General features: G+C 43.3%; 1 protein-coding gene across 11 annotated transcripts in view; it reads left to right on the forward strand.

Moving 5' to 3' along the window:
• The window catches only part of MCTP2 (multiple C2 and transmembrane domain containing 2), a 526866-nt gene that overhangs the window by 369222 nt on the left and 133148 nt on the right, over positions 1-24496 (forward strand). For 9 of the 11 annotated variants that reach the window (XR_001594232.2, XR_001594234.2, XM_036232007.1 and 6 more), the window contains one exon: positions 23880-24418. Coding sequence is in view for 9 of the 11 variants with exons in the window: in XM_036232007.1 (XP_036087900.1) it covers positions 23948-24418 (471 nt within the window). In the remaining 2 variants the exon portion in view is untranslated. Of the gene's footprint in view, positions 1-16377; positions 17375-19316; positions 22929-23879; positions 24419-24496 lie in introns of those variants that run through there. The other 2 variants (XM_016123433.2, XM_016123434.2) reach the window with 2 other exon arrangements.

A 24496-nucleotide genomic window follows, 5' to 3' on the forward strand; every position in this document is an offset into this window, starting at 1 on the left:
GTTATTTTTTGCTAGCGGCTGTGGGTCACTTAGTTACCACTTATAAAGCGTCAATTTTACTGTTGCTTTTAACATTATGTGATAAAGTGTGGTGTGAAGCGGTATAGAGCAAAACCCCTTTACATACACAAATATATGTATACTCTGTGCTGGTATATGAACATATAAATGTTTTTTTTTCTGAAAATGAGCATAGAAACTTACTAGTTCTATTATGGAGGTGGTCTGGTCTGGGCTGGGTCACTTTTCATTGCATGCCTCTCTCACAATCATAATCTCCTAAAGGCACACCTCGAGAAAACATCACTAAGGTTAATCGGTCAGTGACATGACAGACCTTTATAGTCGTCTATAAAATGTCATTAAAAAAAAAAAGTTATCCTTGGACATGAGAATATGAAAAATACTTTATTTTTAAAAAACATTTTAAAGCTTTTTAAAAAGACTTTCGTATTTCTTATCTGATTGATTTCATCAACTAAATATCTTTTTTTGAGATCAGGAGAACTAGCCCTACAGTTCGTGGGAGCCGAAGTGACTGAGGAGAGGGAATTTCAGAGTTCCTCTCTCCACTCAGCAAGCCTTCCTGGAGGCCACCCCTGATGAGGAAGGCGTGGGGTGGGGCCACGTGAGAAACACCCACCCCAGGGAGCCAGCTGCGGAGGCCCACGCTAGGTTCCCTTAACTCACCACCGGCGCTGCCATGTGCCGGGCTTCACCATCTCCAGAGTGCTCAGGTTTTTTGTCTGTAAAATGGGGATGAAAATACATACCTTGGGGGCTGTGCATAGTAGTGATGATTCTTGCAGAGTGCCCTCCATGTACTAGGTACTTCATAAATTCCTCTTATTCAGGGAAAAAAGGGAGTCTGGCTGCGATCGGCAAACCTGCAGAGGTACGGATAAGTGAGCGCCCACCAGTTCGTGGTAGCTTTTCTGCAGAGATCAGACACCTCGCCCTGTAGAGGTGCCATTCCACATTTTTTTCTAACTAGAATAAGCATCAGAAAGGGCGAAAAAGAAAGCTTGAGCAGGAGCTCGTACTAAATTACGGCATCTAAAAAAATAACTATAGACACGTCTTGGAGAACAATAAAAATTACGTTACTCAGTCCATTTTACGCAACTTGGGGCCATTTGTTTTTTTTTTTTTAAGATGTGAGATATTAACCTTCCTTTTTTTAATAAAAATTTGGATGTTCACTCTCACCTTTAGGGATTTTTCCCCTTTTTAAGTAAGTCTTGAGGTCAGAAAGCAGGTATTGGACATGTATGCATTCTGTCGATGGTGCTGGTTTTAGCTTTTTCTTGGTGATTCCAGTATAATTTGATGAAAGCCTGGCCCGCTGGGAGGAACCTGACTGTTCCCTAAATGACGAAAGGATGCCTCGGAGGGCTGGCTTCGGAAGGTGACAGCTAACCAGTGGCCGCGTTCATTTCACTTGCCTGTATTTCTGATCGCCCCTTGCACCTCAGAAAAAAAAGGAAAGCAAAAAGGAGGGATTACGACTTCCTGTGTTTCGTGGGGCGGTGGAGAAAACAGAAGTGGTTCATTGTTTCAACATCTTATCTCCTTGGAGCGTCAAGCTGCGTCTTCACAGATTACTAGTGGTTTCCTCCTGGGAGCAGAGAGGATTTTAAAGGCTGGCAAGGTCTGTCCAGGGTGAGAGGGGAGGAACGTAAGGCCCGATCGGGAAGGACAGGGAGGAAGCGACCCTGAGAGGCTCGTCAAGGTCCCCGGGGCGGGGCGGGCACCGTTCATGTCTGTTCCTGCACGTCGCGCGGCCTCCGGGACTCAGCGAAGGCCCGACCCGCGGCTGCACTTCTCGGGACTGGAGACTGGGAAGCGGGAAAGTAGGCGACAGCGACGTGCACGGAGTTCGCGCGGCCTGACCCGAATCTCGGCGCGGCTTCGTACTCCCTGTGCTTTTACTGACCCGCGCGGTGCCGGGTTCGCCTCTCCTCCTAGAACCCGATGCCGCCTCATATTTAAACATGCGCTCGCGGTGCCCCGGCTCGGCGGCCGGACTCGTTCCGACGGTCGCCGTCGCGCGGAGCCCTCTCTCCGCCGGCGGCCTGCGAAAACGAGCCGCAGAGTGCGGCGCGCCAGACCCTGGGAACCTGGGGGCGGTCTCGCGAGACCGTGGGAACCTGGGGGCGGTCTCGCGAGACCGTGGGAACCTGGGGGCGGTCTCGCGAGACCGTGGGAACCTGGGGGCGGTCCCTTGGGACTCGCAGGTGTAGGCTGCCTTATGGCGCCGTCAGCGTCGCTGAGCTGCCAGCGGCACCGAGGGAGCCAAAGGGGTGGGAAACGGCGGTGTGACCTTTTCACAGGGTAGGTGGCCGCGCCGCGGACGCCAACGTCCTCAGCATTTTCGTCTGAGAGGTGCCGCCGTGGGGAGGCCTTAGAGATGCTGACGTGCGCCGGCTACTGTGCGACCCTGCGTGACCACTGTGGGTATTTTCAGACGACAAGTTCTTTGAGCTGAGCAAAGTTTTTTGAATGGGTCACTCAGGGCTCTAGAAATATAGTCTCCAAATACACCATTATTTTATATGAGTGAAGGAAATATCCGTTGATCTATATTTTTTAAGAGTATTTTCTTAACTCACAGGCAAGGTAAGACCGTGTGTGCGTGTGTGTGTGCGTGTTTCATTTTAATTCGTTTGCAGCGATGCCTCATTCAGACATTTGGATGGGTTTAGAGGTGATCGGATGCACGCAAATTGATTCCGCATCCCCGGAGGCCTCGCCTGTTGCCCTTTCCTGATCCTGACATGCTGGAGGAGGGACACCAGCTCTGCCCAGGACCCTCAGGGGTCAGTGGCATCCCAGGTTACTGGAGTTCACACGTCAATGGGGGAGAGAGGAAGGGGTGGTCTGTGGACTCTGGCGGGCATGCCCGGTTCCAGGATCCTTCAGTTCTGTCGATAGAGGGATCAGTTCCCTGTCTTCACCCTGCGGTGGAGGTCAAGGGCTTCATTGTCAACTTGTTGACTATGGTTTTGTAAAGATTTAGATAAGAGGAGTGGTTTGTTTTCTTAGGAAAGGATTAGGTAACACCTGAGGGGAGCTAAAGTATGCTCAGTCCTCACCATGGTCACACCCGGGCCTCTAAGGAGGGCGTGTCAGGACTCCTGGTCACTGCTTATTTAATGCTCTGTATCCGGTGCATGAAGCTGTTCACACACCTTATTGTGGAGCAATAAGTGCATTACCCAACACTATTTAATTAATAATTAAACATTTAGTAAAGAGCTTACCTGTGAGACTTTTTAGGTTGACAGAATTTACTGGTCTCTAGGCAGGCGTGGAGTTCTGGTAAACACTTAATCATGATAGTAGTAGAAGGAATTGGCCTCTGAATTCATTCATTCATTCATTCATTCATCCCATCGAAACTTAATCGCCATGTGCCAGATATTCTTCTAAGTCCTAAGATGCAGATCTGAATAAGGAGTGCAGTCCTGTGTCCTCAGAGGACTTAGTTATTGTGGGCGGCAGGAAGTGAATTGGAGAGACAAGTGAAAAACGCGAGATGATTCCGATCATGAAAGCCACAATGAATGTCAGAGGTGAAAAGGGATTATGGTGCAGAAGTGCCACTTCATGCTAGAGGGTCAGAGCTTGGGTTGGGGTCAGGGTCAGGGTCAGGGTTAGAGTCAGGGTCGGAGTTAGGGCTTAGGGTAAGGCTTCATCTGGGACCTGAAAGAGCCAGGTGTTTGATCTGTGGGGAGAACAGATTATATAACTAACAGCCCTGAGCCAAAAAAAGAACAAAATCACTAGACCTTCACCCCAAATGTTTGCCGGGCCTCTTTGCTTCCCCTGCAGGGGCTGCAGCCTTCTTCTGCACTCAGGCATGACTGTCGTCCCTGGCGAGTCTGAGCATCCTGGAAGTGATGCCCAGCCCCCCCAGGTGACGTCTTTGCTGTGGGGTTGCGAGCCTTCCTCCTCGCGCAAAACAAGGAGTCCACTGAACTTTGCCCCTAACAAGAGCTCCCTCTGTGTTTACTTCCCAATTACAGGGGCCAGTTAGGTGAGCCTAGAGCTTGCTCTACTTCCCTTTTCGTCCTGAACGGTGTAATCTCACTTGGTGCTTTCAGCTTTCTGCAGAGGACACACGAGCTTGTCACATTCTCGCGCCGTCGAGATGCTGTCCGGCTATGCCGGGACGCCTGCTGGGAATGAGGGCTGCTTCTTTCAGTCTGACCGTTTCCAACTATGGATTAGCTTTAGCTTTCTAAAAATCACGTGTGAAGCCTGAATCGTTTTGTGTTTATGGAAATGGGGTGCACGCAGCCGACGAGGCTTTGCAAAGGTGCAGGTGTCTTACCAAGAACCTCTATGCTCCGTCTTCGTGCTCACAGTCACCTGAGCAGTTTCTCTGTATTTCTTGTTGATTGACTCTGTGGACAGAACAGTACAACTCAGCTCCTTCAAAGCAGAAAGAGGTGGTTGCACAGAACTTCATAGGAAAGCAGACATTGATTAGGTAAAATATAGAACCCAAACTTACATGCTAGCTAAAGATGTGTGTTGTGTGCCCAGAGGCTCGTGAAGGCCAATCTCCCTCTGGAAGCCTCTGTTCTGCACAGAGACCATAAACATGAGGACAGTTTATTGAAAATGAGTAGGAATTATAGCAACTTAATAATAAAACAGGTTAAATAGATGCCTGTCATGATTCCCTGACACATGTCTGCACCATGTGAAGGAAGTGACTGCATTCATTGTTAAGATTTTATTTTTAGAATATTCTAAAACTGTCTACATGGGTTTTTCTACGCTGGCTGTTGGATGAGGCGTAATTAGCTCTGTCATGTTTTCGAGCTGCCAAGGCCTCTTGGGTGGATTGTTCTGAGGAACGCCTTAGAATACTCGTGGCCCTTCAGCAGAACCTGTGTTTGGAGATTAGTGCCCAGGTAGAGACGGCAAATACCTGGCACGAAGCCACAGCCCTTCTTCCAACTCTCAGGGCGGATGCTCATGCTGGTGACATGGTGTTTCCCGCTGAGCCTCAGAGTCCTTGGCAGTAATAGCTCTTCAGGCAGCTGCCATGTTGCTGTGAGCTGGCCATCTGAAATCGAGTTGTCGTCCAAGATTATTTTGGACTGAATTTTTCCTTTCTGCTGGGGTAGAACACACACAAACACACACAGGCACAAAATATCACTGCACACATTACTTTTTTACACAAACAGCATTACATCAATATTAAGAATAAAAATGTAGAATAAAAATTAAGAATAAAAATATAGAAAATTAGAAAGAAAGCAAATATTCTCTGCCTCGACAAAAAAAACAAAACTAGCCATTAAATGTTTTTCCGTGTTCCCGCCCAGTCTAATCCACATATATATATCATTTTACAGAACTACAAACATAGCTTAGGTACTATTTTGTAATTTCTGTGTTTTCCATTTAAAATTATATCATATCATTTTGCAGGTGGTTGCATAGCACCAAAAATTAAATTTTAATGGCTACAGTAATGGAAATTAGTGGTTTCTATTTCTGTTCATGGGTATATCTACAAATACAACACTAAAAGAGATGAGTTCTATACTAAATTTGCTAGGCTTATAACTCATTTGTTTTACGTGGACTTGATTGTCACCTTGTGCAAACTGTGCAAGACGCTCTGTTTGTCACCTGTGATCCTGGAGTAATTTAAAATTTCCCATGGTGAGCATGTATTGGGAGTTAGTGTAGAAGCCTGTGGACCATGCATTTTTGTATGGATTTTCTTTAATACACTCTAAATCTAAAAAACACATTAAGGCAAATCAGTGGGTTCTCCAAAGAACTAACACTATGGCATAACCTTCAAAACAAATTTAGCTAAGTGAATTTATACCCTACTATGGGGACTGAGTGTTGTGTAGTTTTCCTTTTATTAGCTCAGTGAGGGTCTTTCTGTCTCATTTGCATTAAATGACATGAGCTCTGCAAGGTGAAGTCACTCAGAGAAGCATCATGAAATCAGAAAAAAATTATAGAAGAGAGGCCTGAAGTAATCCATTTTGATTTGTATGCTTATTTATAGAATTTAGTATGAAGGGACTAAGATAGCAAAATCGACAGCATAGCCCAACAGTTTTAGTACAGAAATTATCTTTTCTGGGAAAAAAAGCTGTCTCTGTTATTTCATTTAATGTGAATTGGTGTTGAGTATTTATAGAGTGAGAGGCAGTAGAAAATGTCCTCATAGTCAAGTTTTAGCAAATATCCAAATGAGAACAATATGTTGGTATTAATATAACGATATAAGAGGGTATGGAAAATTATTTGAAACTAGTGCCCCCTGGATGACTTTCGTTTGACTGACAGTGTGTAGAAATGTGGAAATCTCACCAAAACATTCGGGCTGGGAGACTCTCTTGAAAAATCGATCAGGACAGGCCCTGACGACGGCGAGGAGGGACCGTTGCTGTGGGAGCCTGTGCCCTCTCTAGCTCGCCGCAGCCTTCGCCACAGTCCACCCTGCTTCAGCCTGGCTCTGTCCTTGTCACTTCTTCTCTGGCACCAGGGTCACCTGAGGTTGTGACCCTGCTATGGCAGCATACGTCTTATTTTACCTAACGCATCCTCTCGAAAGGCATCGCTTTATGTAGATCGATACAGTCACTCCGACTTGGCTTAAAAATTAATTTTATAACTTATTTTTAATTTTTTTTTTTTTAGAAAAATTGGGGTCAAATGTACGTAACATAAAAATCTACCATTCTAACCGTTTCTAAGTGGTATTTACGCGCATTCGCATCGCTGTGCAACTGTCGCCGCCGTCCGTCTTCAGACTGGGTTTATCTCGCACGGCTGAGACTCTGCACCAGTTAAACACCCCCTTCTCAGCCCCCACTCTGCCCAGCCTCTGACAGCCGCCGTTCTGCTTTCTGTCTCTGTGAATATGGCGTCGAAGGGCACTTCATGTAAGTGGAATCATACAGTATTCATCTTTTCGCGACGGCTTACTTCAGTTAGCGTAATGTCTGCAAGGCTCATCCATGGTATAGCGTGTGTCAGAATTTCCTTCCTTTAAGGCTGATCGATATTCTATTGTATTTATATACCGTGTTTTATCTATTGATCCGTGGATGGACACTTAGGTTGCTTCTACTTTTTGGCTATTGAGAATAATGCGACTATGAATACAGGTGTACGAATACCTCTTCTGAGTCCCCGCTTTCACTTCTTTTGGATATATACCCAGAAGCAGAATTGCTGGACATATGGCAGTTCTTCGTTTAATATTTTGAGGAACCATCATACTGTTTCCCATAACGACTGCACAATTTTTCATCGCCACCCCAGCAACAGTATACAAGGCTTCCAGTTTCTCTAGATCCTCACCAACACTTGTTATTGTTTTTAAATAGTGGCCATCCTAAAGGGTGTCAGGCGTTATCTCGTGGTTTTCATTCGCATTTTCCTAATGATTAATGACATCGAACACAAATTTTTAAAAAAGTTTACTGCAGGTACAAGACAGGCTTTTGACTCGTTGGAAAAAATCACCTGGAAAGTCAAAAAAGCTGGGTTCTACACATGTTTCTATTCTAATTAGCCATTCGACTGTCAGTTCCACTTAACAAATGTGACTTAGGCCTCCACTAAGTGCTGATCGCTACGCTGGTGCCACTGAGAAGAGAAACAGAAACCTCGTTTTTTTCATTCATGTCTCTGATTTAGTTTTCTTGTCTCTGAATGTAAAAATGTTTAATCTTTTCTAATTCTAAAATGTTAAATCTGTAATCTAATGTAAGCGTAACCCACAGTCTCTTCACACTAGGTAGCATTACCTGCCATCAAAATAAGACATGAAAACTGAAATATAGGGGAAAAGGCAATCGTGAGATTTGTTTGAAGGGCCTATGATTAAAATACGACTCATATATAGCTACGACTAGATTTTAAAAAGTTAACTTTCTTAATCAAATCATAGTATTTGTTGTATCTTCACGGGCATAAGAATACATAACGTCTCTCTCGTCTTCACAGCAAAGCTTCTCGAGAGGGCGTCCCTGTCACGCCTTGTTTTCCTGCTTCCCCGGCTCTCTGCGTTCTGGCTTCTGTGTCTACTGCCCTCCCAGCAGCCAGAAACAACGGATGGGCCGCAGCCTCCCTCGGCCGACTTCTCCAGGGCGATTGAAATGGTCGCTCCCTCCCTCTTGGGAACGTCTTCCTCTCTCGGCTTCCTTGGTCCTGCTCCCGTTTCTTCCCTGGCTCCCCCGTGACTCCTTGGGCAGTCTTTAGTTTTCATTGTGAGTTCTCTTTCATTTGGGCTGCCGCTAAAAGTTTGTGATGCCTGTGATTCTCTCCCTAATCCTATTTTTCTTTTCCCTTTACCACTTGGGAAGGGGAGAGGCTTCCTATCCTCCTCATTTCCATCCCAGACCCTGTTCCTAAACTCTCAGCCTGAATATCCAGTCGAACTATAGTCCGTCTCAGCTTTGACAACTTCTGAGTCCTTCCAGCCGAACATTTTCAGCACGGCATTCATCTCGCCTTCTGTAAATGGCTTTTGCTCTTATTTCTCTACCTCACCTTGCCCTCCTAACACGTAGCATCACCAGATTACATAACTCAGCTTCTCGGTCAGTCCCCTCGCCTCCATTCTAATTGCTGTTTCCCGGGTCTAGGCCCCACCATGACGGGTCGATGCATCTCCTCTGCCCTCTATTAGCATCTCGTTCTTAACACGTCGCAGATCACATCGCCCTGTATTGGGACTGCTTTCTTATCTCCTACCGACGTCCGAGTGCCTCAGAAGAATGAATGGTGTGCCTGTTTTTCCTTGAGCTAATGCCTACTGGGAAAAAAAACCATGGCTTCGTTACCGTTGCACTCCAGTATTTTGTAGCCCATAAAAACATGAGCAGTACGAAAGGCCTTTGACTTTCCGTGTCACTGATCTAATTCTATTGCAATATTTGTACAATCGTAACCGTTAAAGTCCACAGATGGAGAATGAGAGTTTTCTCAGTAGTTTGGAAAAAAAGTCTGGTGATATCACAGCGCATTGGTGGGTTGAGCCCAACATCTGCTCACAACGTGGCTCTGTATGCTCTGCAGCTCGCCGTTTGCTTCCGCCTTCAGTGGCTCAAAGTTTGAGCTGATAAGTCAGGGTCGCACATGTGTGCACAGAGAGGGAGGGGTGCAGGGGGTGACCCCACAGCACGCTTCGAATGCTGTGATGGCGGGTCCGTGGCCGCAAATGCTTTTCCGTCGTAGTATTTGGATGTTCGTGTAGTTACCTTCTCATTGCTTTCTTTTATGATTGCTTATACTTCGTCGGATATTTAAATCCCATCACTTTTTAATTAGCCTCTCTAATCTTCTGTACTGTTTCCCACCCTAATGCACCAACAATTGTAATGTCATCCACAATGTCCATGCAAATTTTTAAAATTCTTACTTTAAAAGTATGCCTGCTTTATCTGGCATCGAGGTTTGGGGATCCACCGTCCTGGATGGCAGTGTAGCTTAAGGGATAAGCAGGGATTTTGTGGCTGGAGAGAAGCCGGTTCGGGTCCTGGCACTGCCTCTTACTAGCCGACAGGTTGCTTAATATTAATTCTGATTCTCGATGTCTTGTTTCATCAGAGTCATTTTACCCACCTCTGTTGTGGTTGTGAGGATTCACGAAAGTCTTGGACAACAGCTAGTCAGTGCAATGCTTGCCCATAGTCACTGCATTATAAAGGGCCACTTATTTATTGTCCCCACACCAATTACCCACTGGGCTTAGAAATTTGACAAATGTGGCCAATGTGTGTGTTTTTTGAAGTAATTATTTCATATGTGGATAAAATCGAGATGAACAAAACTCAGCTATAGAAATGTTATGAAAACAGATTTCATACTTGAATAAATACTAAGTTGCAGATATATTTGTGAATGAATGAATTAAGCTGTCATACTTGTCCATTCATTTGTCATTAACCACAACCTCAGGTAACTGATGTCTTCATTTAGAAACTAATGACTTAACCATACAGAATTTTCCAACTCTGTTGCATTGCTTGCAATTTAAACAATGTCACTGCTTTATTTCTCTAAAGTGTGAAGTTTTCAAATGGATTTAATCTGCCATTTTTATAAAAGATACATTATGCTTAGGAAAAGCCAATGACTGTGAAGCCAGGCTCGGCAAAGTCACCTGTTGGGAGATCAGACATGCTTTTCTTCCTTGTTCTAAAGACAACATTCAGTAGATAACACCGACTAATAAAATAGTCCTTCACCTTTCGATCTCAGTTATACCTGCTTTTCTGGTGAGATGACCAGTCTTGCCACGACCGTTGGCAGAAATGATTTCAAATATGTCTTTTGGGAAGACTACTGACTTTCAAGTTTGGTCACCAGGTACTTTGGAGACCTAGGGGAGATACAGGATTAACAATTTTCTTTAGGTTTGTTACTATTTGTAATAGAGAGATGGTTTTCTTCTGTACAACTGAGATCTTTGGTATGAATAATCATTTAGATATAGATATAGATGGCTGGAAAGTTAACTGTTAATTTTTTTTTTTAAAGTAGTTGGTCATAGCCCTTATCACACCGTCCGATGTAATAATGCTTTGGTAGTAATTTATTGGTGCCTGATTTCCCTGACATTGGTCCATCTCACTTAGATAAGACTTCCAAGAACATATGTGTAGTATAGCAAACGGAGAGTGTGCCCCTGAGGAATCCTGGGGTGTTTCTGTAGGAGGGGAAGGGGAGGGCTCTGGGCTCATGCTGGATGGATTTAAGCGAGAATCAGGGGAAGCTGGGCCCAGCTCTGGGCTCTGGCCTGAAGCCAGGGCAGTGTCACAGTTGGGTAGCTCAGTAATCTTTGCTCAGGAGACAGGAGGAATGAAGTAGACTCTGGGGAGCTGGCGTGCAAGAAACAATCGCCCAACAGCAGGCGTATTAGTTGTTTAGCAGCCACAGTGTGATCTTGGGGGAAAGTTTTCTGTCAACCTTGCAGCTGGTCTGATCTCTCTGTTAGTATATCAGTCCGAATTTTAGCAGGATGAATTTTCTTTTCTCAAATCTCATGAAGATGGTTGTCTTTTCCTCTTGGTCCTGTTCTAGTGTCCAGGATACTTCTTGACATAGGGCGGAAGTAAAATACACCCTTGCCCCATGTCCACTGACAGAGTAACAATTTTCATTGCTGACATACTTAACTTCGTCCTAGCTGCTTCCCTACACACAGCGAGCTCCTTTCCCTTGGAAATGCAAGTCCCAGTAAATGCTTGCACAAAGTTCATGGCTTTGTTTAGATCAGGAGGCCATTATAATGTCCCTACTGAATGTCAGGAAGACAGACTATCTCAGGGATTGGTGTCTTTTCTGTGAGCGTGATTTTCAATGAAGAAAAGGGCCTTTTTGAAAAGAAGCATAGCTTTCTCTTATTCGTATTTTCTGTGTGGATGCAGCAGGCAGTGGGTCATGTAAGATGTGGGGTAGGGCTTGTTATTTTCAGCAGTGCTGAGGATCCAAGTTACCGAAATCTGAATAGGTAGAAAGCTAAAACTGGAGAAGCATTTTTCATTTCTTTCACTTAGCTGGTTTTACTCTTCTTACCCTGCTTCTCAGGGGACACATTCTCCACAGCAGCCAGTGTGGCCCTTAAAACATATAACAAGTCGATACAACCTTCGGCTCCGTATCCCTCCCACTGCCATGACTTCCCAGCTTGCTTAAAATCTAAAGTCTCGGCTGCTCCCAGCGCCTCCTCTGATGCGGGGGGCTCTGCACAGAATCCTCTTACCCAGACACCTAATGTTTCTACTTCCTGTCATGTGGGTGTCTTCTCGTGGGTCACCCCTTTCTCTGGGAAATGGCTCCGTCTCCCCCTCCACACTTACACACTCCAACCAGAACACAGGCTTCAAGAGAGCAGCTTCCCTGTCCAAGCTGGCCACTGAATCGAATGTATAAGAGGTCAGGTCCGCCTTGGAAAGCTGATCCTAGGAGTCTATTAGAAAGAGGAACTTTCAGAGTTTACAATTAATCAGACCAAATTCAACCTATCTCCTATACATTTTGCGTCTGCAACAGCAGTGTATAATCAATCACTCCAATGACCTGAGCCTCACAAAGAAACTCATGCCATTTTTGGCAACATTGCCATTTAAAGCGTGTTTATGGTCATTTCTGCATATTGAGTTTTCATCGCTCTCCAATCTCATGAGCGTTTCTTTTCCGTCTGTGTAATTTATGATGTCACAGCTAAATCAAGGCTACAGGTCACCTGATAAATGGATTTGTTTTAATGTTGTGAGTTTGAATCTCTGCTCTCGTTATGAGTGATTCCTCTCTCAAAGGAGATGTAAATCTTTTTTCCTATCTTTGCCTCATCACCTGGGTGCACAGAAAGGCATCTGTGTCCACTGTTGAAAATGCAAATTACATGAATGGGCTGGAGGAAGCAAGTGGAAGCAGTGCATAAGGTAGTTTGCAAACGTTAGACTAAAACTGGAGACGAATGAGATCATTTATTGAAATTAATGCCTAATGAATTTCCCAAGAGAAACACCCTTTAGCCGAGGTGACAGCGGTATTTACTGAAAACCCTATTTAAGTCACACTTGCATTTTTTTTTTTTTTAATTTTTTAACAGGCATCTTGCCTGTTTCAGCTTGTCTGGTTTGTATTGTGTTCGTCACCTGATACTTCTTTTTGAAAGAAGAGACACGGTTCTGAAAATAGTTGTTGCCCAAAGGGGGGAAACAAATTCTTTTCTTAGTATTGCCAGTTATTTTTTTTTTTTTCAACAGATTAAAGGATTTAATTGCTCAGGTGCTTTAGAAATGCTCTCTCCATTTTTTTTTTATTTTTATTTTTTTTATAATACATCCTATCAGCAGGCACACCCAAAGTAAGTTTACATACTTACTTCTAAATTATGCATATGTACTATGGTACTGATATTACATATATTATTAAATGTATGCAGAAATAGAAATTAAAAGGACGCATTGGATCAGTCTGCATGGAAGTTCCAGTATTTTCTTCATATGGCCCATGGCCATCCTGGACTGTGTTTGGGGCACGTGCAGCCCACTCTGGGGGATGCCTCCCTTCCCACCTGCCTAGAGCACATCCCAGCTTTGCAAGATCTCAATAAAAATGCACCATGAAAAGGTGCCCAAACTGCACAGGCGGGCTGGAAGGAGAATCATTGGCTAACGTCCCAAAAGAAGCCCACTGAACTCTTCCTCCTTCGCCTGCAGAGCAGAGCACCTGTTCAGGTGCTGCTCAGGTGCTGGGGGTTGCCGGTCTGTCTCGCTTGCTGTTCTGTTCTGTTACTTCAGTGGTTACTGCTGCTGCCTCAGTCTCATCTGAAATTTCAGTATTCAGAAGCTTCCAAAAATGGAAAGTTTTCTTTTTTTTTTTCTTTTTTAATTTGGTAGCAAACTCGGACTTGAACTCTTATGAAACTAGTTGGTCTGTTTATCCCATTGAATGTGAATTGTGACACATTTGATTATGGGATGCTGACACAGACACTATTTAGGTTGTTGTGTATTGTATAATACTTCCTTTTTAAAACCTTTGGTTCTGAATTTCAAAACAGCCCTGGCGCACGCAGGTCACGTAAGGGAAGGTAAACTGTGCCACTTCGACTTGAACTTTGAAGCTTGAACTGCACGGGGCTCAGGTCCTTGCCAGAAGGCCATTTTGCAAAAGAGGCTACTTTTTGAGGGTCATGCTTGGCTGGAAAGCCTTGCTGTGTACACACAACCAGCTGAGCTGCGTTTGAAAAGAACCGTGAGAAGGCCACAGCTTTACTTTGTGCTTCTCATGTGCACGCTTGTAGGTGTGTGTGCATGCGTCTGTGTGTGTGCATGTGTGCACGTTTGCCAGTCTGTTATTTTAAACTCCTAACATGAACTCTTGCTTTTGGGGGATGACTAGGAAATCGCTGGTTAGCATAGTGGCCGAGCATCATTTATCAAGATCCACGGTCTATAAAGTCACTCTTAATTTTAACTTCAATTTTAACTTCATTCTGCAAGTTAAATCCAGCATTCGCTCTGCAAGATTTATGGAAGTCATAGCTGCAGTGTTTATATGTTCCATTTAGTATGCATTTAAAATAGTTATTGTTTCTCAAGGGATATTTAAAAAGGTTTGTACTATATTACTTTAGTTGCAAAATGAATTGGGTATATGACTCCTCTATGGGTAAAAAAAATCTAGATTATTATTTCTTCTTTGTAGTAGTACAAAATGGACTCCTGACTTCAATCTTTGTGACCATCAGCCGTTTATTGAACAGGGAAGGACACAGTATAAATTTCTATTTTTGGCTGAAAACTCTATTTTATATTTAAATAGAGGTTTTTAAGACAGGGGTTGGCACAAAAGCCCACAAATGTAAGCTATTAATTCACTCAGTTGTCCATATTCGACTTTCCTTTTATTTTCCTTAAGGATTTTGTTATGCACCACAAACAAAAGTAAACTCCCCCCAAAAAAGCTAAGGGAAAGAATCAAGGTGAAAGCGTCCCAAGTGTGAAAAGGTGAAGCCGAGGTGATGTCAGGGTAAATGAGGTCACGGAGAGGAAACTCTCAGCTGGGTCTTGAGTTCTAACCAGCCACAGAAAAGAAAGGCCCGATTCTCACTGTCTTTTAGATAAAAGCAACTGCTTAGGCAGTGAGCAGCTATTTGTAGAACTGAGTCATTTTTTTCTTATTTCTTCCTGGGGTACCTTGATGCCCATTAGCGCTGATGTATAACTTGTTTTCATGGCATGTGTCTGTCATTCAGCTTGGAATCTTGGAGCTTGTGTGTGATCTCATTGGACTTGAGATCTCCAGTTAGCCACGAGGCACTAACTCTGCTTCTGACCATGCCATTGTCAAAACGCTCGTCTCTACAAGAGCTGTGTGTTTGCCCTTCTTCCGATTTGCTCAGGGATCACGTGCACTCAAGTGCAGAAAAAGGCACCGAGAATTCTCTACAAATAGTGAAAGCGTAAGAGACACAGGGAAAGGAACCGAGTCTAGTGTGGCTCGTTTAAGGGGACACATGGACTTGGGGGACATTGTAGCTGGGGCCCTGAAGTCGTAGTCCCCATCTTTGGGTTCATGTGCTTCTATTTTTAAACATTGTAAAACACATACCCTATTTGTATGTATTTGTATGCGTTTGTATGTGTGTATTTACTTACCTGGGACTCGTGTATACATAGTTCAGAGCTAATGTAATATGTACATTTTAATTTGCACAAAAGAAACATTGCAAAGGAAGGATGACTTGTAAAAGCAGATTGTGGAGACAACTGCATAACCCAGAAAACATACTAAGTATTGTTCAATTATACACTTAGAATGGGTAGATTTTATGTTAATAAATTATGCCTTAATAGACAATTTTTAAAAAGGAAGGATGAAATGGAGATGAAATTAGCAGTATATAAACATTTAAAACCTTGTGTTAAAACCTTTTGCTTTCACTCAATTTATTAATAAATAAATACTCGTTTTTTACTAAGACCAATGGGATTAAGCATGTCATCGTTAACATTTTTAATCACTCGATTTTAAAAAGTTCATTCTAGGAGTATAATTACCACTTTTGTCTGGTTTTCATTATTAGGATTATCTTTAGTGCATAGTTTCTTTGCAAGGATCTCTTTCAGTGAAACTAGGTGACGTCTTTAAATCTCTTTAGCCAGACATGCAGGCACACACACGCACGTGTGCCCCTGTGTAGATGCACACACACACGCTCCAGTCTCGCAGTGTGCAGCACACCTGGCTGACCGTGAGAGAGCGTGGCTTGTAATCCCCGCCCAGTGCTATGGAACATCCATTTTGCCCTCAGAGCAGCTAAAAGCGGCTCGGGATTGGCTGGCGAATGGATCAGGTGAGGGGACCACTTTCGTTCTCGTCCCTTTCCTAGCTTTGTGTTTCTTCATCAGTACCTTTCACTATGGTAACCGCTTGTGTACGTTTTGTGATTTATTTGTATTTTTGTTGTTATAATTTATTTTTTATCTGTCTCCTCCGCCAGGATGTATGCTCCCTGAGTTCAGGGACTTTGTTTTATCCATGTGGGATTACCAGCACTTGGACTAATTCTTGGCACAGAGTCTTGACTCAGGAGATATTACCGAAAGGGCAAATCAATCTGTGTATTAGATTTAGCAACAAGTACTTTCAATTTTAAAATAAAGATAAATATGTGTAGAAGTTCTGTTATTTAACTCCTGCCCACACTGAGGTGCTCATACCCAGCTTTGGAGACCACCGCCTGTGGGTGGGTGGGGTGGGGGAGATGTGAGTGGCAGAGGAGGACCTGAAAGGCGTGGAGTCGGTGAAGGCCCAGGGCCACGGGGCGGTGGGCGGGGGGTGTTTCCACCGAGGGACCAGACTCCCTCTTCCAGCATCTGACCTTTGAGTCAGACCCACCTTTCCAGTCTTTACTTCTGCAAGGGAAGGAATGAAAATGCTTAATTAGAATATGAAATAGGTAAATGTAATACCTCTTTCAGAACAATGTAAGGCATTTTTGAAATATTGTGCAAAAGGGGCTGCCGGTAATGTTCGAAGGATTTGTAAGATTTGGGGAGTGTCATTGTGACATGTGACTTTTTCCACATTGGCAAGACTCAGGTGGATTGTGTCATCTTGATTTGTTTGGAAGTACTACTTTGCAACCTAATGGAAATCCAGTTGATTCAGTTTGTTTTTGTTTACGTATGTATGCATTTATGTAATTTAAAGATTAGGCTCAATGTGGTTAATTTACATAGACTAAAATTTACCCTTTTTAGGTATATAGTTGACTGAGTTTGGGAGACATAGACAGTCCTATAATGACCACCACAGTCATGATATAGAAAGTTTTTATCACCCATCTAAAGTCCCCTTGTCCTCTTTTGTAGGTAATGCCCTCCCCCTGCCCCTAGCGACCACTGATCTTATTTCCGTTTATATAGTTTTTCCTTTTCCAGAATGTCATAAAAGGTGGTATCATGCAGTACACTTAGCCTTTTGCATTTGGCTTCTTTCATTTAGCATAATGTTTTGTATTAGAAGTTTATTCCTTTTTGTGGCTGAGTAGTATTCCATTGCCTGTAGTACCTTATCAGTAAAATCCGCTCACTAGCTAATGGAAAGCTGGGTTGTCTTAAGTTTTTGACGACACTGAAGAAAATTTTTATAAACATTCATGTACAGGTGATGGCGTAGACATCTGTTTTAATTTCTCTTGAGTAAATTCCAATGGTGGGATTGATGGGCCCAGTGGTAATTACATGTTTCATTCTATAGGAAACTGTCAAACTGTTTCCCGAAGCGTCTGCACCAGTTTCTATCACCGTCAGCTGTTTTGGGGAGCGCCGGTCGCTCCGCATTTATGCCAGCGGTTTGTGCCATCAGTTTTTGTGTGTGTCTGTTTGTTTTCAGCCACTGCAGAAAAGAGTTGTTCTGGTTCTGAGTATAACGGCGTGAATGTGACCTTACTTTCATTTTCCTCTTTCGAAACTGTAACTTTTGCCATCACCACTTCCCTCTCCCTTGAGGAAGTCCCTGCACCTTGCGCTCCCCTTCACCGGCTCCGTTTGTGTCGACCGTAGAACTGACACCTTATGAAATACTGTCCTCGGTTCTATTTCTGCGCATTTATAGTATGTGTTACACATTGTCTTGCTCTCCACTGAATCCTCGCCATTAGATTACAAATGTCTAGTGGGCAGTTTTTGTGCCTCTCTGATGAGAATCAGTAGTCACTCAGGTAACGGCTCAGCATTAATTGCTTTTTAGGGTATAAGAGAATAGAGTCAGCCCTGAGAAAATTATTATTATTATTATTATTATTATTATTATTAAAAGGCTCTTATTCATAATTTTTTTCAGATCTGTATCATTTTTAAAATTTTATTATTTCAAGTATACAGTACCGTAATATTTTTGTATATAAGATGTTCTTGGTAGCTTTTTAGGACTTAAGAGAAGCATGTCTGCCAGTTTTTAGTTCTGATTGGGGATCGGTCAGTGGTACTCTGCAACTAACATTGTTATTTAAGCTATTAGTATGGGGACTTTTTAATTACTCCAGCTACATTACTGTCTTCTCTTAGAATCAAATGCCATTTCTAAAGCATCCACTGAAATGTCTCCTATTAAAGCAGTTAGGCTTAGCTGGGCTTGATTTCAGATTCTGCCCATTTTTTAAGCTCCCTTCAAATTCAATTGTAAACATAATTAATGTTTTAAGCAGATAATGATATAGATTTATCCCTAGAACTTTGGTTATCTGAGTTGTATCTTTTCAGTAATCTCATTATAAAGATTTGGGCTTGATTTCAAATTTCACTAATTTTCAAGTTCTGATCAAACTCAGTTGTAAGCATAATTAATATCTTAGGCCAATAATAATATAGATTTATCCCTACAACTTTGAGTTTCTTGAGTCAGGTCTTTTCAATGATTGCCTTATAAGGACTTACCGAAAACTGATGTTTTGAAATTAATTTTCAGTGTTTCTTATGTAAGCAGTCTCGTGAATATAGCAGCTTTTATATGGATTGAGTTTTTAAGGCTCACATGCATGTGATTATGCCCTGCCATGTACAATTTCATAGTATTTCATGTTAGTTTTTCCTCCAAGCACATTTAATATACCTTAAATGCTCAAGAATATCTTCTCACCTGAGTGTTTTCCACAGAGGCCGTTATATTCCAAGTCCACAGGTAATCTTGCTCTCAAGGCTCAGCTCTGCCTGCAGAATATTGTTATTCTCTGGCCTGGACAATTCTGTTCCAACTCGTATGTTTGATAGTGATATTGTTTAGAGTTTGAACAAGAAGGGATGTCCAAAACAAACGGTTTCGATGGAGAAAATAGTCCAACTCTAAAGTGTTTTGCTCATCCGTCCATCTTTCTTACAAATGCTGGTCCAGTCTCCCGCTTCCTGCCATCAGGGTAAAGCGAGGGAGACCAAGCGGCGTGGCGGGCTGGGCACGAACCGCGCGCGAGCGGTTCCAGCTGGCGGAGGTGGTGTCCCTGCTGGGGACTTTTGAAAATTGCACGTGATGCTTTCAGTTGTCGCATTGACAAGAGACATGGCTAGCGTTTGGAGGCGGGTGCTGGGGCTGATAACTACCCTCTTACAATGCACAGGACGAACAAGTTGCATTTTCCTCATCTGTAAAGTTGGATAGAAATACATATCGTGTGAGACCAGTTTGGACATTGCCGATGATGTATGTGAAGCAGTGGACACAGGGCCGGATGCGTAGTAGGGACTGGTAAGGAATCATTGGCATGCTTGTGGACCCTTCAGCGACGTCCCAGTCCGCTCGCAGTGGCCTGCAGGGACCTGTCTGGGCTGACCTCCTGCTCCCTCTGAACTCATCTCCGCCCAGCCTTCCTCCTGTCTCTGCTCCCAGCACACTGGCCTCCTTGCTGTTCGCGGCCCTCCCAAGAGATGGGCCCTGCTCTGGACCTTCTGCACCTCATCTGGCTTCTGTGTGGACGGTGCTACCCCTACGTGCCTCTCTCCCCGACTTCCTTCCGTTCCCTGCCACCCTCGTCCGAGGGCGCTTTCCTGATGCACAAGAGAAAAATGGCAGCCTGGTTCTGCGCAGCCACCCCTCCCCTCAGCTCTCGCTCTTTCCCTTTCCATCACCCAGTATATTTAAGTTTTTTTTTCTTCTTCTGGTCTGTCTCTTCCAGCCGATTCTCCCATCGCTATTAATTGAGGAAAGCATGGTCCCTTTATCTTGATACGAGACTGCCTTCATGGTATAATGATGTGATTATCTTTGAGTATGTGTTTTGAAATTGGTCGCAAATCTTCAGAGGTCATCAATAAAATCATCCATAGCGTGTTGGAATTGTTGTGTTTTCCTGTCTGCTTGGAAGAGGTGTAATTATTCTTTAGTTGGATAATAGGTGTCGGCTGCTCTGTTGATATAGGCATGGACTTGGGAAATGCTTCGAAAGGTTATGTTATAAAAGAAACCATTGGCTTGGCATTCTAGAAGTTATAAACTATGGTGCTTATTTAAAAGATAGGTATTTCTATGTAAAATTTCCTTCGTGCTTTGGCAGGTGCAGCCATTTCTCCGAAAGATTTTTCTTTGTGTTATCAAAAATGTGTCTTAATTTAACGGCTTATGGATACACACAACTGCGCATGCTCTGTTTCACACCAGAAATGCTGTAGGGAGGTACGCATACGGGTTCCTTTGTTCTAAACGAACATTTGTTTTTAGCCTAGCCTTTTGATAACATTTAATATCCCAAAATAGCTTCTGCAAGTCTGCAGTAACTCAAGTAGCTTAAGGATTTTACTGGACCTAAGCATCTCCCCCTCGAAATATCCCTCTGCCTGTGATATCCTGAAGGCACTTGGAGGTTCTGTTTCTGCAGGTAAATTTCTAGATCAAGAAACCTTGAGATGCGCTGATGGGTTGAGGCAGGACATTTGAGGTTGTTCTCTAATGCGGGAACTGATTAAGAGCTCTCTTTGTGGTCTGATGAGGGGCCATTAAGCGCAATTATGTGAAGAAGTGAATTACCTTCTTACACTTGGTGTGTCCTGGGAAGGCTGTGCCATTATTTATTGCACAGCTCTTGACTTTCAAAACTTGGGTCTGTGGTTGCATGGCAGATAATAAATATTCTGATAAAAGAGTCAAGAAAAGTGTGGGGCGTGTGTGTGTGGGGGGGGGCAAGTGATGAGTAGCAGTTCAGTCAACAAATAATTATTGATGGAACACTGTCGCCAGAGAAGCTGTGCCATTATCGGTGCTTCTCCCTTCCTTCCAAACCTATTCCCCTGATGCCACCAAAACAAGCCATACCAAGATTACGTATAATCTGTAAGGCATCGCGTGGGTGCTTTCAGGGCTGGAGGAGACTAACCTGCCATCAGCACCGATGTGCTTGACCACTTCCTCTATAAAACGCCCTTCCTGTCTTCTCCGTTCTGAGTTCTGTTTGTCGTAGGTGATGCCACACTCCCCCTCCCCCACCCCTCTGGCTGTTGTTGTTGTTGTTGGTGGTGGTGTGTGTGTGTGTGTGTGTGTGTGTGTTTTAATTCTCCTTTGCAAGTTTATCCTGCTTGAACAGACTGTTAAGTGCGGGAGTTCCTTAAAGCTCATTCCATCTTTTCATCTTATACTTTTTCTTGGCAATCCCACCCATATCTATGCCTCCAATTAGCATCTGAATGCCGGGCTCTCTCAAGTCTATCTCTAAACCTGACCCCTCTCTTAGCTCCAGTATCCATGGCCAGCTGCCAACTTGGCTTCTCCACCTGAACTTCTCAAACACTTAGCTTAGAATATCCCTTGGACATCTGGACTTCTGAGTGAATGACCCTCATACTCTTTAATAGAGCTGGACTCAATTCTGACCTTCTTCAACCTTATTCCCTTTATTGGGTTCTGTCAACTCAACATTATTACCATTTCTCCACGTTTGTCCTTTTTTCCTTACTGATAGAAAAAGAATCAGAAGAACATATGTGTAAACAACACAGTCAACCAACTTCAACTAAAGGATTCCTGTAGAACCCTTCAACTGCATAATTAACCGTAAACTGTGCCATAGAGAAATGAATGAAACATAGGAATTCTTTTCTGACTTAATCCTTACAAATTTAGTTAGAAATCAAAATGCAAGGTAACTAGACCATCTTATATATTTTAGAAAGTAAGCACTATACTTCTAAAAAAAAAATCCCATGTGCCATAGGAGAATTCAAAACGGAACTTAGAAAATATTTGTAATTGCATTTTAATGAAAATATGAAATATCAAAATGTGTAAGATTAAACTAACTCAGTGCTTAGAGGGGGCTTTATAGCATTAGGTGCATAAATAAGAAAACAGTATAGTCTGAAAATCAATATCCAATTTTCCATGTAAAAAATTTTTAAAAAGATTAGTCAGTCAAACCCAAAGAGTACAGAAAGAAGGAAATAGTAAACAATAAGAATATAAGTCAATAAATAAAATCAACAAAGAAAAAGTTAGTTTTAAAAAAGATTTGTAAACTGATAAATCCCTTGCAAAACTAATCAGGAAGATAAGAGATACAAACTATTATTACCTATACACTGTTACATATTGACTTGGAAGCCTTGATTGGTGCAGAAAAAAAAATAGGTGTTTTGGAGAAGATGAAACAAAACTGTCCTTATTTGAAAATAATTTAGAAGTCTACATTGAAAACCAAAATTAATTATAATTCAGAGACAAATCATTGGAGTTAATAAATGAACTCAACAGGGTGGTTGGAATTAGAATTCATGTATAAAAAAGTTAATTGTTTTTCTGTACACTAGGAATTCACAATGAAAATATAAGAAATATATTAATAACTACACAACTGGGAGATACCTAGGAAATAATTTAGCACAATATGGGCAAGGCCATTTCTGTGACGAGAACACTTAACTATACCCAGGAGCGTGGATTCTTCCCCCAGTTCTGTCAGGATGCTGACCAGTCGTGTAGAATGCCACCGGCCTTAATCTTTTCCCATAAGCATACGCCATCAGATGTTCACTTTGATTAGATTTAGTTTAGATTTTCCTCTCTCCCCTCCCCGTTTTAACAGGATGTGGTATGAAATTTTCTTTCTACTGGTGAGAAAAAAAAAAACTTTGATGGTTAACTAAAATGATATCTCAGTAATGACACGTTCTGTCTAGTAATAACTACTTGCTGCACTATCATTTGAGTTGATATTTTGAGTGCGAAAGCAAGGCCTTTTCATCACATTTGCACTACGGGAGAACTCTGAGAAGCACCAGATGAGTCTGTGTCGCTGAATAATTCCGATACACATAGTGATGACTTATGTTGCTGTCATTCCCAGAACCTCTCTCCTTTGTTGTGTTTCTTATTCAGATAGTGGTTGTGGTCCAGTTTCGAAAAGAACCTCTTGGGCTGACATTCAAAAGGTTTGTTCTTTTTCCATTTGGCCAGTCGCTAGCAGGCAGCCGGGGAGGATGTCTCGGGTAAAACCATGATAAATGAAACTTCCATTAAGCTCCTTGGCTAGGGGCCATTTCCTGTAAAGGCTTGTCCTGCTCTTAGTGGTCTGAAGAAGCAGAAAGCTTATTTTCTTCCAATAAATGAAAGCTGAAGTTTAGCAAGTAGAGGCGCATAGGTGTCTTGTTTTGTGAAGAGAATGAGCTTCTAGCACTGACGACTTGTAGAACCTGGGTTAGGCTTGAACTCGTAGCCCTTTGGACGTCTATGACAATCATCCATGAACTTATGTTATGCTGGGAAATGGAACAAATACGTTCAAGTTTGTTTTTAAATATCCTCTGGAGTGAGGAACACTGAAGATATTTTAATTCTCAGGTAGTTGGGTTTATCTCACAAGCCCTTTCTTCAAACCTAGCTGTTCCTTGGATTTATTCTCTCAAGTTTCTTTTATTCTGAAGGCTGTACTGTTGTTGACTGGAGTGGTGATATTTTCAAGCATCAAAGAGACCAGTGTGTTAGGTTTATGGGCACGTCTAAGAACACTTTTTGGGAGAGGGCACATATTATTGTATTTATAAGTTTGTATACCTGGTTCTGTGCAGCTTACACACACGAGGGAATTATGGTCAGAATGCTTTTGCAAAATTTATTTTGCAAAATTTATTCCGGTTCCCAGAAAAATGGAATAAAACCACTTTATCCTTTATTCTCTGATAATCACAAATATGAGAGCTACATAAAATGCTAGGTGAAAGTCCTTGAATAAGCATTTCCTTATATTTGTAGACATAACTATCGGGTGTTTCGATTGTGATGCCTTGATGGAAACTGTGATTTCGAGTCACGTTTCCCACTGCGATGGGTCCCGATGCCACGGTGAAGTCTCACGTTCTGTCGTCTCATGCTCTGTGTCCTAGGACTCCCTGAAGTTTTCTGCAGAGACGCACTCTTTCCCAGAGTGGCTTCCGGGAGTCTTCATGCAGCCATGGATCTGGATAAACCGTCCGTCTGGGGCTCATTCAAACAGAAGACACGGCCCTTGTTTCTCAACCTGGGCAAGAAGAAGGTGAAAAAGAACCCAGACAAAGCCCTGGACGTACGGGGAAGGCATCACCACCTGGATCGGCGCCTCAGCCTCTCCGTCCCTGACCTGCTGGAGGCCAAGGCCATGGCCCCCGAGGGCCGGCCTTACTCAGGGCCACAGTCGTCCTACACCTCGGTGCCCAGCAGCCTGTCCACAGCGGGGATCTTACCCAAGAGCAGCAGCAGCTCCCTGAAGCAGTCTGAAGAAGACCTGGACTGGAGCCAGGAGGAAGCGGGCCACCTGCACGTGCCGGACACAGACTCCGAGGAGACCTTCGCGTCCCCTGCCGAGGACAGGAGGGCGTCCAGCAATGGCGCGTGCGAGCTGCTCCCGCAGAGGCCCCACGGGGACGAGGTGCTGGAAGAGCCAGAGGTGAGCCTGGGCTGGGCACTTTGTTTCTCTTTGTTTGTCTTTCTTTTTTAAGTGCATTGGGTGCCCTTGGGAAATTTG

This window comes from Rousettus aegyptiacus, unplaced genomic scaffold (genome assembly GCF_014176215.1).
Source record: "Rousettus aegyptiacus isolate mRouAeg1 unplaced genomic scaffold, mRouAeg1.p scaffold_m13_p_14, whole genome shotgun sequence".
Lineage (NCBI taxonomy): Eukaryota > Metazoa > Chordata > Mammalia > Chiroptera > Pteropodidae > Rousettus > Rousettus aegyptiacus.